Source organism: Nannobrachium achirus (assembly GCF_963921795.1).
Source record: "Nannobrachium achirus genome assembly, chromosome: 16".
Taxonomy (NCBI): Eukaryota; Metazoa; Chordata; class Actinopteri; order Myctophiformes; family Myctophidae; genus Nannobrachium; species Nannobrachium achirus.
The window spans coordinates 4199768-4213153 of NC_137823.1; the positions used below are offsets into that span (position 1 = coordinate 4199768).

The 13386-nt window shown below is 42.6% G+C and overlaps 1 protein-coding gene across 1 annotated transcript in view; it reads left to right on the top strand.

The window, feature by feature from the left end:
- The window catches only part of cdc40 (cell division cycle 40 homolog), a gene marked incomplete at its 5' end in the record, with an annotated part of 39997 nt that continues 26611 nt past the window's right edge, over positions 1–13386 (top strand). Inside the window, 9 exons of the mRNA XM_080744559.1 lie at positions 1–183; positions 2099–2185; positions 3103–3232; positions 3829–3915; positions 4774–4916; positions 5813–5909; positions 6595–6734; positions 10456–10530; positions 11855–11900. Of these exons, the coding sequence (XP_080600685.1) occupies positions 1–183; positions 2099–2185; positions 3103–3232; positions 3829–3915; positions 4774–4916; positions 5813–5909; positions 6595–6734; positions 10456–10530; positions 11855–11900 (988 nt within the window). The remainder of the gene's footprint in view (positions 184–2098; positions 2186–3102; positions 3233–3828; positions 3916–4773; positions 4917–5812; positions 5910–6594; positions 6735–10455; positions 10531–11854; positions 11901–13386) is intronic.

The following is a 13386-nucleotide window of genomic DNA, read 5'->3' on the forward strand; positions in this document are numbered from 1 at the left end:
ATGTCCGCCGCCATAGCATCGCTCGCTTCGTACGGCTCAGAAGATTCAGACTCCTCTGACCACGAGGGGTCCGCGGACCGTCACCGAGTGGACCCCGACGCCACGGCCCACCTGCAGCCCCTCCGGGCCGCTCCCACCATGACTCTGGCCGCGCTCAACGCTGCTCCGGAGGTGGCCGTCAAGGTAAACACAACACGCTGGAGAAGCTAAACCTGAGCTAACGCTAGTTAGCCTTTAGATACAAACTCACGCTTTGCTGAATATAGAACGCGCGTTTCTCGAACGTTCAAATGTCATTTCAATTCAAAAGGAGCTTTATTGGCATGAGAAAACATACGTTTACGTTGCCAAAGCAAGTGTCCAACTCCAAATATAATAAAAACAGTTGAAAATGGGGAACATAATACAGTTGGAGGGGGTACAGCATTGTGTAAACGGAGCTATGTCGCATTGTGTCATTTTATACATATTCAGGGTATAAACTAAAGCTCTTGTAACAAATAGCAGCATTGTTTTTTTTCTCAATACAATTTAAATAGTGTAAGAAAAACAATCTGATTTAAAATGCATTTAAAGTAAGGTCTCCCCTAGTCCCCTTAACTCTGACAGTGTACAAAATAAATGGAACCAAATGAACCCTAAAGAGTTAAAGACCTTTATGGGTCAATTTAGACCTCCCTAAAGGAACCCACAGAGTCCCTGGAATCCACTTTTTTGAGAACCACTGCAGTAGAGCAGTGTTTCTCAAACTTTTAAAATGTCATGGTCTCCCCCTTAACTCTGACAGTGTACAAATGGAACCAGGTTCATTTGGTTCCATTTGTACACTGTCAGAGTTACAGACCTGTATGGGTCAATTTAGACCTCGCTAAAGGAACCTACAGAGTCCCTGGAATCCACTTTTCTAAGTGATTGATTACTTGATTGAGGAAAAGCTACAGTTTCATGACGGTACAGTTCACTGGTACAAGGTCAACTAACAGGAGATCCTAGTAAGCTTTACAGCTTAATTATTTACACTGGAACCCTTTAGCCTTTATGTATCGCATACAACATTGAAAGACAGGCGGATAGAACACAGTACTGTACTAGACATAGGATATCATCAATAACAAAAGGAAAAAGCAGTCACAAAGAAGAAAAAATTAAAGGAAAATAACAGACGCTGTATACGTGCGTTACAGGTAGAACACAGCACTGCTGATTACCCTCCCCTGTGCCAATGTTGGCACCCATGCCTAAGGTTGCCTAGCCCTGCTCTGATGCTCCTTTTGATTATTATGACATCTCAAACGTTTTGTACATAATGATTTGTTTATCATTATCAATAGAGAATCAGTCAACCAAGACTAAAGCTTTTACTTCTTGTATTTTCTTGGCTGGCAAAGTAGCCCAGGCATTGACACTAAGGCAGGTAAATACAACTTTCGGGCAGGTGAAGTTAGCTTTCATTTTGCCCGACCGGGCAAGTGCTAATTTGAGAGTGGACGCAAACGTCTATAAACACAACACCAGATATGTCTAAACACCTGAACGTGGCCAGCGTGCTCTGTCTGGTCTGGTCTGGGGAATATAAAATATAAGAGCACTGTTTACCTATAATGTGCTGTTTTTACTGTTGCTACACTTAAAATGTTATAAAATAACAAGTGTGAAACCATAGACATATTCAATCATAGCTATGTATGTAGGTATTTGTATTTGGAGGTATTGAGGTATGTCATTTAATCGCACAGCCCCAGAAAGTAAAGAAATAAGTGTTAAATTGAGCTGTAATTAAAACCTATCATCTTATAATAATGGACGATTTACTTTTCTGGCAAGTGGTCATGACCTTTGGGCAAGTAGAACATGACCTGTACTTTCCCGACGGGCAAGTGCCCCTGAGACCTTAGTGTCAACCCCTGTAGTCCCTTTCAGAACCCTGTTTACCCTTTTTTTATTTGGAATGGCAGAACCAACATCCCAAATACAACAAAAAATATGCAGGGTTCCGAAAGAGCTGGCAAAGGTGGTATTGTATGAGCTGTTCAATTGTGACATTCTGGCCGACCCTTGAATTCTTTTTTTTTCCTTCTTTTTTTCCAAATCATATTAGGAAGCTGTTGAGACAGGCACACACCTGGACCCATCCTTGAAAGAAGTCACCTACAACCCCACCTATGAAACCATGTTTGCACCAGAGGTGAGTCTCAGTGTCTGAGAGATCGAAAATCTATTCGAAAATCGACTCATGCTCACTGCGACTCAAAAAGTCAAAAAATCATTTTTTATTTTATTTTTATTTTTATTTTTATAAAGTTTTTCCCCCAAAAATGTTTTAATCGCTTGTTCAAAAACGTTATAAGCGTTAATGTTTTCCAAATGTGAGAGGACCGGTGTGTGTGTGTGTGTGTGTGTGTGTGTGTGTGACGTGTCTTTGTCTGTGTCGGAGACGAGTGCATGCATGTCTGTGTTGTGTATGCATGCATCGCAGATTTGCATGCATGCGGCGCTAGTCAGGTCCGCGAACTACTGTTTGAGAAACACTGCTGTACTCTGGTCTGATGCGTCATAGCAGTGCGCGCTGACTGGATGTGTTTTGTTTACGTCCTGCCTGTGCGTGCATGCTTGACACGAAAGCTCGCTTGTTAATGGCAGCGTCGCCTCGTGTGCGGTGATTTTGTCAAGATTGACAATAAAACACAACTAATGCGACACACCCGTGGCCGCGGTCGGGGAGGGAGAGCGAGGCAGACCAAAGCTCCACATTTGATACACTAGCCTGGGGTGCCAGGCCAGCCAGAGCGCTCCCACTACGTTCCGTGGACTTTGTCACTCTGCTTCTAGTCTCTAGAGACACGCTGCTAACGCAAGGAAGAGCAATTATTTATTATAATTATTATTAGGGCTTTGATGCAAGTTCTGATGGGTGCAGTTGCATAAGTTGTGTAAATGCACCGTTGTGCTCTCCTCTCAGCTGCTGCTTAGCGGAATAAAAAAAAAAAAGTTGATCGACGCGTCGATTTTCTGCCTCGGCGCGTCGATTCGCAAATAATGCGTCGAATTAACATCCCTATTTTTTATGTATGTCATTGTTTTTTTTTGTTCTCTTGGTGCTAGTTTGGGCCAGTCAACCCGTACAAGTCCCAGCAGATGGCAGCGCCCAGGAACATGCTGTCTGGATATACAGAGGCTGCTCATGTCAATGACTTTATGTTCGAACAGCAACGCAGGACGTTCTCCACCTATGGTAAGGTGTAATCCTAGCTTCGTCAATGTCTCATAAAAGAGGAACATTTGGTAGATTCGCTCATTCTTGAGTTCTGCATTAGGGCCTTAACGAAAAAGTCCACAAGTCGACTCGGTCGACTTCATTACACAAGTCGACTCCCACTAGAGAAAGTCGAAGTTGAAAAAAATAAATAAGAATACTTTCTATTGTGAAAATAGCAGATCTACATGCTCACAACGCCTCGCATCGCGTAGATCTGCTATTGTCACAATTTCTGCCTCTATATATTTGCCAATTTGGACAATGTTTAATTTGTCATTTTAGAGGTATTTAAAAGTCCTTAAATTGTCACTTTAGAAATGTGAAGATACCCTCTATACACTTAAACTTTATGTTGGTTTGTTTACAGTTGAGTGAGAAAACAATGTTTCACATTAAGTTAATCATCTGGGGACCCCCCCAAAATAACTGGTGGGTCGTGTGTGATGTGATGACGTCATCAAACGATAAAGTCGACTTCAACTCAACTTTTTACTGAGTCGAGTCGACTTGCAAAAACCATAAGTCGTTAATGCCCTATTCTGCATTATTGTGTCTTCTCTATGTGTTTTCAGGATATGCTTTAGATCCATCTGTTGACACAAATCAAGTGACCTCTACCACCTATATTGGGGCCTTGGATGAAGCAGAGAAAAATAAAGGTATTGACAGTTATGTTTGTGCTGCATGATTAATCACCGCGATCATTCGCATTAAACAAGGTGCTAGGCTATTGATTGGCCGAATAAATCAGCTGATTTGTGAGTTGATGTGGAAGTCCATGGCGTTGTATAAAAAGATGTTTAATTATAAGACATTTTTTTATATTTATCCTTGTTTTATGTGTTGTGAGACTAAGTAAAGCACTAGAGATGTTACCGATCAATCTGCAATGAATCGGATCGGGCCGATCAAAGCGTGATCGGCGATAAGCGGTGGTTTAGATCAAAAGGTGAATTCACCGATCCGATCCGATCGGTGCATCCGATCAACCAGCCGTTCAGTATGCCCACTTGAGGCCATTTTGGGTTATTGATTTCCACAGTGCTGAAGGAATAATTAGTTACTGCTATGATAATAAATACATAGTAATGCTGGTAAATAACTATAAGGCAAATATATAAATGAATTCATGAGTGAATTAATTAAAGTTAAAACATTAACATTTAGAAAATATAAATAATATATAAATAATAACTTGATCGGATCGGTGATTGATCGGTATCGGGTGATCAAACTTTTGTGATCGGTGCTCGGTGATCGGTTCCAAAAAACCTGATCGTACCATCCCTATTTATGATTAAAAAAGAAAGTGTTAAGTATTTGCCAAGTCTGAAAATCTGAAAAATATCAGCCGATACGATAGTGTCATTTTTGGAATGTATTACCATCTGTATTGTTAGTGATAGAAAATGTCATATTGATGGGGCCCAGGGCTGTCATAATTCCCCCAAAATGATGTTGGAATATCCATCATAATCCTTCATCTCACTATGGATGATGTCTCTTCCTCCACACAGGACTAACTGTGTTTGAGGCTTGTCCCAAGACGGAGGCGGCAAAGCGGAAAAAGGTGAAAGGAGGAGATGCAGCAGATATTGACAATTACCTTGGACCCTGGGCCAAATATGCAGATGAGAAGGATGGGGCCAAACCTTCCGAGGTAAAGATAAAATGGACGATTTAACGTACAACTACGATGTTGCTATTCCTTTATAGATTTCCTTCATCCTGATGCTGTGTATTGTGTATCTCCGAGACAATTAGCCAGTAGCTATGCCCCTCCCCTAAAAGCTTTTGTCCAATGCTAGCTTAGCAACCGGCAGCTTGCCAAGCCTGTTGCCAAGGCAAACCTTGGCAAGCAGGAAGTTATTCTAAGCTAGCATTGGACAAAAGCTTTTTGGGAGGGGCATAGCTACTGGCTAATTGTAAAATGTATATACACTACCAGTCAAAGGTTTGGACACTGCTCTCATTCAATGTGTGTGAGAAGCTGTGTCCAAACCTTTGACTGGTAGGGTATATAAAATACACACACACACATACAAGATGCTCCCATTGCGATTTTTGGGGCCGATACCGATCACCGATCTACTGGAATCAGTATCTGCCGATAACAATATTCCCGATCACAGCGTCAAATCCATAAATTCTTCTAATTATTGTGTTACTATAGCAGCATTTATTTATTTAATGATTCGTCTTAAAAAACATTGACATTGTATATTAAGTATAAACATTAGAAGATTGTAGGCTGAGTTCTTTTAGTATCCAATTCAACTTGTAGGAGTTGAAGCTGAGGTTACATTCAGTCCCACAGATAAATATTGTAAACATAGCTGATCTAGCTTGTTGATCGGCAAAGCCGATACCGGTCAAAGCCGGTAGAGGCATTATCGGCAGATTGCGATCACTCACCCACCGATGAATTGGCACATCTCTATATACAGTATATGTGTGCATGTGCGAGTATTCAGTATATTATGTACTCTATAATGGTACCTGTTGTGTCTCATGAGAAGTATTATGACATTCTTGTTCTGTTTGTTTGCTTGTCAGGAGGAGCAGAAGGAGCTGGATGAGATCACGGCAAAAAGGCAGAAGAAGGGAAGGAATGAGGAGGAGGCTCCAGCAGAAGAGAAGACGGTTCTACATGGTAATCGTCTTTATGCATTGTCAACAAGTAGAAAAGCATGTAGCCCCCCCTGGCAACGGCAATGTAAATGCCATATGCAGGGCAGAATCACACAGTGAAAGAATCAAATGAAAGTATAATTTATTACCACCATTAGCATTGTAGTGACGAAATCCAATATTTGCTGCTACTGGTTGCCGATTAAAAAACTATAGTCTAGACGTGTGTGGTGCGGTAAAAACTGATGTCCAAAAGGTGTTCTTCAGAGTTGCAGAAAAGGCTTATTTATTTTCACTTTCAGAGTCAGACATTAGTCGCTCAGTCACTTTGTATAATAATAACGAAAATAACAAATAGTCAAAACAGCTAAACGCCAGGCTCACACTGCACAGTCAAAAGGCTGTTTGTCTCAAAACGAGAACACCTGTCGCTCATTACTGGTGCTTCCTAAGTAACCTTGCCACCTTGGCCTTGGCCTTGGACGTGAACCCAAGTGAAGTGACGTCATAACAAGACAAAATAAAGAAATCATAATATGGCTCTTACAAGCATGATGCTTCGAGCCTAGTGGCTCTTCCTCGTCTGAGGTCGAGCCACTAGACCTGTATCACAAAACACTTCAAGCTCTTTTTTTTTTCTTTTTTTTTTATGTAAATGTTGGACAAATTGTAGCACTAGTAACATTCTTGTGTTTGTGTGACTCCAGTCAAAGACGCGTACGACTACCAGGGCAGGTCCTACCTGCACATCCCGCAGGATGTGGGCATCAACCTGCGCACCATGGATGTCCCAGACAAGTGTTACCTGCCCAAGAAACAGATCCACGTCTGGTCTGGACACACAAAGGTCAGTGGGGATCCATATGTGTGTGCATGTGTTTATTTGTTGTGTTTGGTCATATCATTTAACACAGGGGTTCCCAAACCTTTCAGCTCAAGACCCAGAAAGAGAAATTTGACGTTTGCCCAGGACCCAAACTAGTGAAAACAGCCGATCTACAAGCTCACAACGCGCCGCTTCACGCCGCGTTGTGAGCATGTAGATCGGCTGTTTTCACTACTTCTTAAACATTGGTTTTCTGATTTAAGGAATTTCTTAGAATTTTTATTTGATTTCTTCATGAAATTAGTTTTTTTTTTTTTTTGGGGCTTTTTTTTTAAGGCCTTTATTTGATAGGATAGTAGATTGACAGGAAATGGGGAGAGAGATGGGGAATGGCAAAGGTCGTCCGGATCGGGAATCGAACCGGCGACACCAGCAGGCATCGTAGCCTAGTATGTGGTATGCGCCTTGACCACCAGGCCAGCGGGCGCCCATACTGAAAATAATTTAATTTGTTTTTAAATCACGCGAATTTTTTTTATTTGGTAATGTTTTTTGAAAATATTTTGAAATATTAATAATAATAAAAAATGTAGGGGAAAAAAAGGGACCCATAAAAATGTGTCTGCGACCCACAAATGGGTCCCGACCCAGCGTTTGGGAACCAGTTATCAGGTTTGTAATTCCACCGTCGGCTGCTCGGGCGCTCAAGGGACCCGACTAGGGCTGCACAATTAATCGTTTTTAAACCGAAATCGCGATTTGGAACCACGCAATTAGCAAAATCGCAAAAGTGCAAAAAATCGCAAAAGTGATTTCTGTGTGATGGTGGCTCCCCTCCTCCGTTCCCTGCATACATGTGAAACTTATGGTGTGTCTTAGGGTGCATTTTTTTGCCTTGATGAAAGCAAGGCAGCGACATATGGTACTTTCTTCCTTGACTGAATCAAAGCATTTGCATGATTGCCAATTTGCCTAGTTATTAATAATCAGTAATCAGTTTCTTTTCAAATGTATGTACAATAAATATTCAACGGAAGCTTCGGAAACTTGACTTAAGGTAGTGAAGTGATTCTATTTGGTTAAAATAATTTATTATATCAATCTTTAAAAAAAAACAAAAAAAAAACATATCACTTATCCTACCTTAAAATAAATATATAAATATCGCGAATAAAATCGCAATATTAGTCAGAAAAATCGCAATTAGATATTTTCCCAAAATCGTGCAGCCCTAGACCCGACCAACTGTTTGTGCATAGAAGAGCTGTTTTTCAGTTGTGTGTGTTTTTATTTGAGCATATTTCAAGGTTGGCGAGTTTCACTTTCTAAGTTAGTTGTGTGTGTGGGTGTTTGTTGGCGCACGGTTGAGAGCATTTGGTGATGATGTGTTGGCAGGAAGTTGACTGGCCGTGACTGAAAACCTCTTGGGAACTCTCTCTTTCATGACAGCCCTGCTGCATCCATGATTATTATTTACAGTGTGACTCGACCCAGGCTCTTCCCAATACAGATATAGCAAGACCATCAGTGAGAAGGAGAGAGACTGCAAAGATGATCTGATTCGGTTTTAGCTGTGCCAGTCTACTTCAGGAATGAGATGGGCTGCCATAGGCATATCCTATTTCAGGGGTCTTCAACAGAGGGTCCGGGACCCCTAGGGGGCCCTCAGAGTTACTACAGGGGGTCCTCAAAATCTGTGTGTGATAGGAACCTTTTTTCTCCTTTTTTATATGAACCACTTGAACCCTAACCTCGCCTACCAGTCTTTCTGGGGAGAAAGCCTGGTGTTCGTTCACAACAGACCGTTTGGTTTCCGCCTAAATCGCGGAAACCACTGGAAGAAGCGGCGTCGCTTTGATTTAGTTCCCCTCGTTTGTTTCCCCAATCCCTATTAAAATGCTCGAGAAGCCTAGTGTAGTCTTGCCAGTCGCTACGAGTTGGACTAAAAGATGCACATACCAAACGTATTTTTCGAAAGCAAAACTACGCCGCATCAAGGTGTTTATTAGGTAGGCCCTATAACTATGTCCTTGGGTGCAGGGGAATATTTTGGGTTAAAACTGAATCCGGTTGATAGTTCCGGCCAAAGTGTAGTCCGTCTAGGACTACAACATGATGTAAAGTGGTTTCCGCTCCCGACCGGAAACCCCGTAAAGTGAACTGATCCCAGACTACTTGAACCCTAGCATCCATATTCTGAGAACTTTAGCCAAAACTAGCAGATCTACAAGCTCACAACGCCTCGCACTGTGAGCTTGTAGATCGGCTATTTTCGGCAAAGAGATTTGGTGTAGAGGGGAAAAAGAATTGTCAAGTTTATTAAGTATTGATGGTTCAAGTGGTTAAATATCTGAAAACACAAATTGACATGAACCAAAATACACTGATGATTGTGCTGTCAAACAATCAAACTATATGGAATCTATGAACAGGTTGTGGGGGTCCCTGCTTCGTCGCTCTCTCAACTAAGGGGTCCTTGCCTGAAGACTCCTGTCCTATTTTATTTACCTGATTTTTGATGGCATTGTGCTCGTGGCCGCTCCCTTCTTGTCTTCCACGCGGAGAAGAAAAAATACAACCGCGATGATCTGTGTGTAAGACATGGTCCAGAACAAGCCATAGGCCTATGGGAAAAGAAACAGAGATACGTCCATGTTTGAGCTGCAATGAGGAAACAGAAGGCAGCAGAAGCGGCTTTCGCAAGGCATCATGGGAAATTGAGTTTTTTCAAACACAGCCACGGCACTGCGCGCATAGACATAGAAAGGTAGACGCCTCCTTCGGCTAGGGGGCGTATGCATTGAGCAACTAAGGGAATCTTCGTCGCTTCCGTGTTCATTGCTTCCGCTTGCGTCACACATACGGAAGTCGGTAAGCCAATCAGAGGCAGGTAGGGGCTGGTCTTTACGTATGCAGCCTATAAGAACAGCTGAGCAGCGCAACATCGGAACTGGCTCTGTGGAATTGAATTGTAGTCCTTGGATAAGTCACGGAAAAGACACGCTGTGATTGGCCAGTAGTCACTTTGACTGACAGCGTTCCCTTAGTTTTTGAGCGGTGGTCACAACGCTCCTATACGTGGCCGTGTGTGTGGGTCTGTCTGTCTGTTTGTCTGTCTGTCTGTCTGTCTGTCTCCGGGTATGTAGCCTGCAGTAACCTTTTCTGACCACACATGTTAAGGGAGGGGCGCTGTTGTTCAGGATAGGCCAGGCATAGGCCAGGCACACTCACACACAAACACACACAGGGGGCACACACACACACACACACACACACACACACACACACACACACACACACACACACACACACAGGGGGCGCACACACACACACACACACAGGGGGCACACACACACACACACACACACACACACACACACACACACACCACCGCTCAGTTCACACAAGTGTGATTTTTTCAGGAAGTTTGGACTAGAACTTTTGCACATCGCTCCAATTAACTGCAGAGGAGAACGAGGCATCTAGCTCTTTATATCTTTGACTGCGCGGCGGGCTATCGGTTACCATGGTAACCACGGACCACGGGGCCGTGGCAGCCATAGTGTTGGCTGGTCTTCTATCCACCACATCACTGCCTTCTGAGTCTTGATTTGAAAAATAAAAAAGGGTTTAATCTCATTGAATGGTCTGAAGCGAAGTCCTGAAATAATGTCTTGTCCAGTGTCCGCTTACATTAACAATATGATGTTAATCAGGCCACCTCCTCCTCTGTGTGTTGCAGGGTGTCAGTGCAATACGGCTGTTCCCTGCCTCTGGTCATCTGCTGCTGTCCTGCTCCATGGACTGTAAGATCAAGGTACCAAACACTTCTCTTTCTCCATAGCACTTGAAAATAGAGATGGGACGTTCGCGAACAAATTGAGTTTTTTGAACGGCTCTTTGAAATGAACGACGGGATCCGGTTCGCAGTAGCTGGGAGCCGTTCCTTTGTAATGAACATGTGGTGGGAAAAGTACTCAAATTCTTTACTTATTATTGTAAAAGTGTCAATACTGCAATGTTGAAATACTCAAGTAGACGTTCGGGATTCAAAATGTAAAGTAGGCTACACAAGTATTGGTATCAAAATGTACTTAAACTTATTTTCTCCCCCCGTTTCTACGGTTTCTTGTTCTGGAAATGGCAGCCTGTGCAGCTAAACTTGGCATGTTAGTAAACGTGTCACAATTAACAATAATGCATTGCACCTGTGCAGCTGACCTGCGGAACCTGGGAAATGTACCATTCTGTCAAGATGGGGAGAATACAAGAGTGGAGAATACAATTATAATACCTTGTTAAAGTGACCATTTGTAGTTATTTTACTGTAATTTAACAACATAATATCCAGCACGGATAGACAAAGAGACATTCATGGATTTATATTTAAAAGTAACTTTTATTTTCCCCCCCTGGACCCAGGGTATGGCAGCTGCATACCCCTGCCATACCCAATTGACGCCCCTGTACAAAACCCTTCTCAGTTTTTGTGTTTTGCTCAAGACACAGAAAGAGAACTATTATCCTCATCTCTGCCCTTTACCCTTAGAAAAATAGCAGATATACAAGCTCACAGCGCGGCACCGAGTGCCGCGCTGCGAGCTTGTAGATCTGCTATTTTTGAAAAATCGTGAAATGTGTGCAAGTCTATGAATATCTTTGACCCGACTTCTAAATCCTTCCTCTAAATCAGTGGTTCTCAAACCTTTTCATGTCAAGGACCCCCCAAAATTACAGGTATTTAGCCACGGACCCCCATCTCAAAATATGTTGTTCCAGGGAACCCCCCAGAAGCAAATATTTGATTTACAAATGTTCGCTTTTAAATAGATATATTCAAAGACTTGCAAAGAAAAATCATGATTTTTCAAAAATAGCAGATCTACAAGCTCGCAGCGCGGCACTCGGTGCCGCGCTGTGAGCTTGTATATCTGCTATTTTTCAATGGTTAAAGTAGCCAATAATCCTAGGCCTAAATGGTTTAATGAGCCCTGTAGTGAGTTTTGAATGCCGCTCTCTCGCCATGATTCGGGCTCCAAGCAGCTCCGCCACGAGGCGAAGAATCCGACAGGCTGTCAAGACTCAAGAGTCTCAGACTTTCCAGAATCGCTTCTTACTTTTTCTTTTTCGTCCCTTCGCAGCTGTGGGAGGTGTACAACGACAGGAGATGCGTACGGACCTTCATCGGTGAGTGAGCCCCCCCATGCCTCCTCAAACACCACGTCTGCACTGCAAACTAGGGCATTCACCAAATATTCCAATATCAAAGTCACTATTCGACGTTGTTCACCGAAGTCGAATATTCGCTTTTTTTTTTTTTTTGTCAATGCCCCTGGTGGATGAATTTGTTAAAAGGATCCCTGGCTAATACGACAAATATGCCTTAATACATTATAATTGTCCTCTATAACTACAATGTAAAATTAAAAACACCTTAAATATTTTATTTCTCCTAGAAATAGCTAATCTTTCAGTCAATAGGGGAAATGCCTGTCGCAAGTTGATGATGTCATAAATGTCATGGGTGGTCTATCCCTATGGAATTTATGGCATGCATGTGCAAAAAAATACATTTGAAATATTTATTTGATGCTCATATTAACCATAGGAAGTATTACGTTTGTTTTTATTTGCACATGCATGCCATACATTCCATAGGAATAGATCACACATTACATTTATGACATCATAAACTTGCGACGGGCATTTCCCCTATTGAGTGAAAGATTAGCTAGTTCTAGAAGAAATAAAATAATTGAGGTGTTTTTAATTTTACATTGTAGTTAGAGAGGACAATTATAACGTATTAAGGCATATTTGTCGTATTAGCCAGGGATCCCTTTAATGCTCTATACCAGGGGTTCTCGAAACCTTTTTTAGCCTGTGACGCCCCAAAATAAACATATTTGAACTGGGGACCCCCACGCTGACAAGCACTTGGAATTGTAGGTATTACATTTAATGTGACTCGGTTCCACAGATAAATATTGTGAAAATAGCAGATCTACATGCTCACAACGCCTCGCAACGCGAGGCGTTGTGAGCATGTAGTTCGGCTATTTTCACGATGTTCGCCTCTTGGTGCTTAATATTTGACAGTTTGGACAGTCCTGTCGAATATTCGACTATTCGAATACTTTGAGGTCGAATAATTAGAATACTAAAAAATCACTATTCGTGAATGCTCTACTGCAAACGTCGCCTCCACCCTTCTCTGTTCTGTTCTATCACACACCCAGGGATTCATGTAAATGTGCTGCCAGTGTAAACTAATGCCTGTGAAATGGTGCCGGCCGAGGTGCAGCCGTTTCACCTCAACTGATCATCAAAGGAGTCGAGGCGTAAAGCAAAAAAAAAAGTTGCCCGCTCTTTTCGAGAAATATTCACACAACACAGACGGATATTGCGAGCTCAGCATTACCCGGAATGCTAATGACACATCTGCTGACGGGGATGTGTGTGTTTGCGTGTCCCCCTCCCCAACTGTGTGTGTGCACGTGCGTGCGTGCGTGTGCCGCGCACAGGGTTGGGGTAATGCATGCAGGTCACCCTTCCCAGAGACAGCGTGCTGTCGAAACGGAGATTGTTTCCCCTCAGCTGTGGTTCTGCCTGTCAGCTCCTTCACAGAGCATGTATAATTCAACAGCCCAGGGGTAGTGGTGGAGAACAGGGG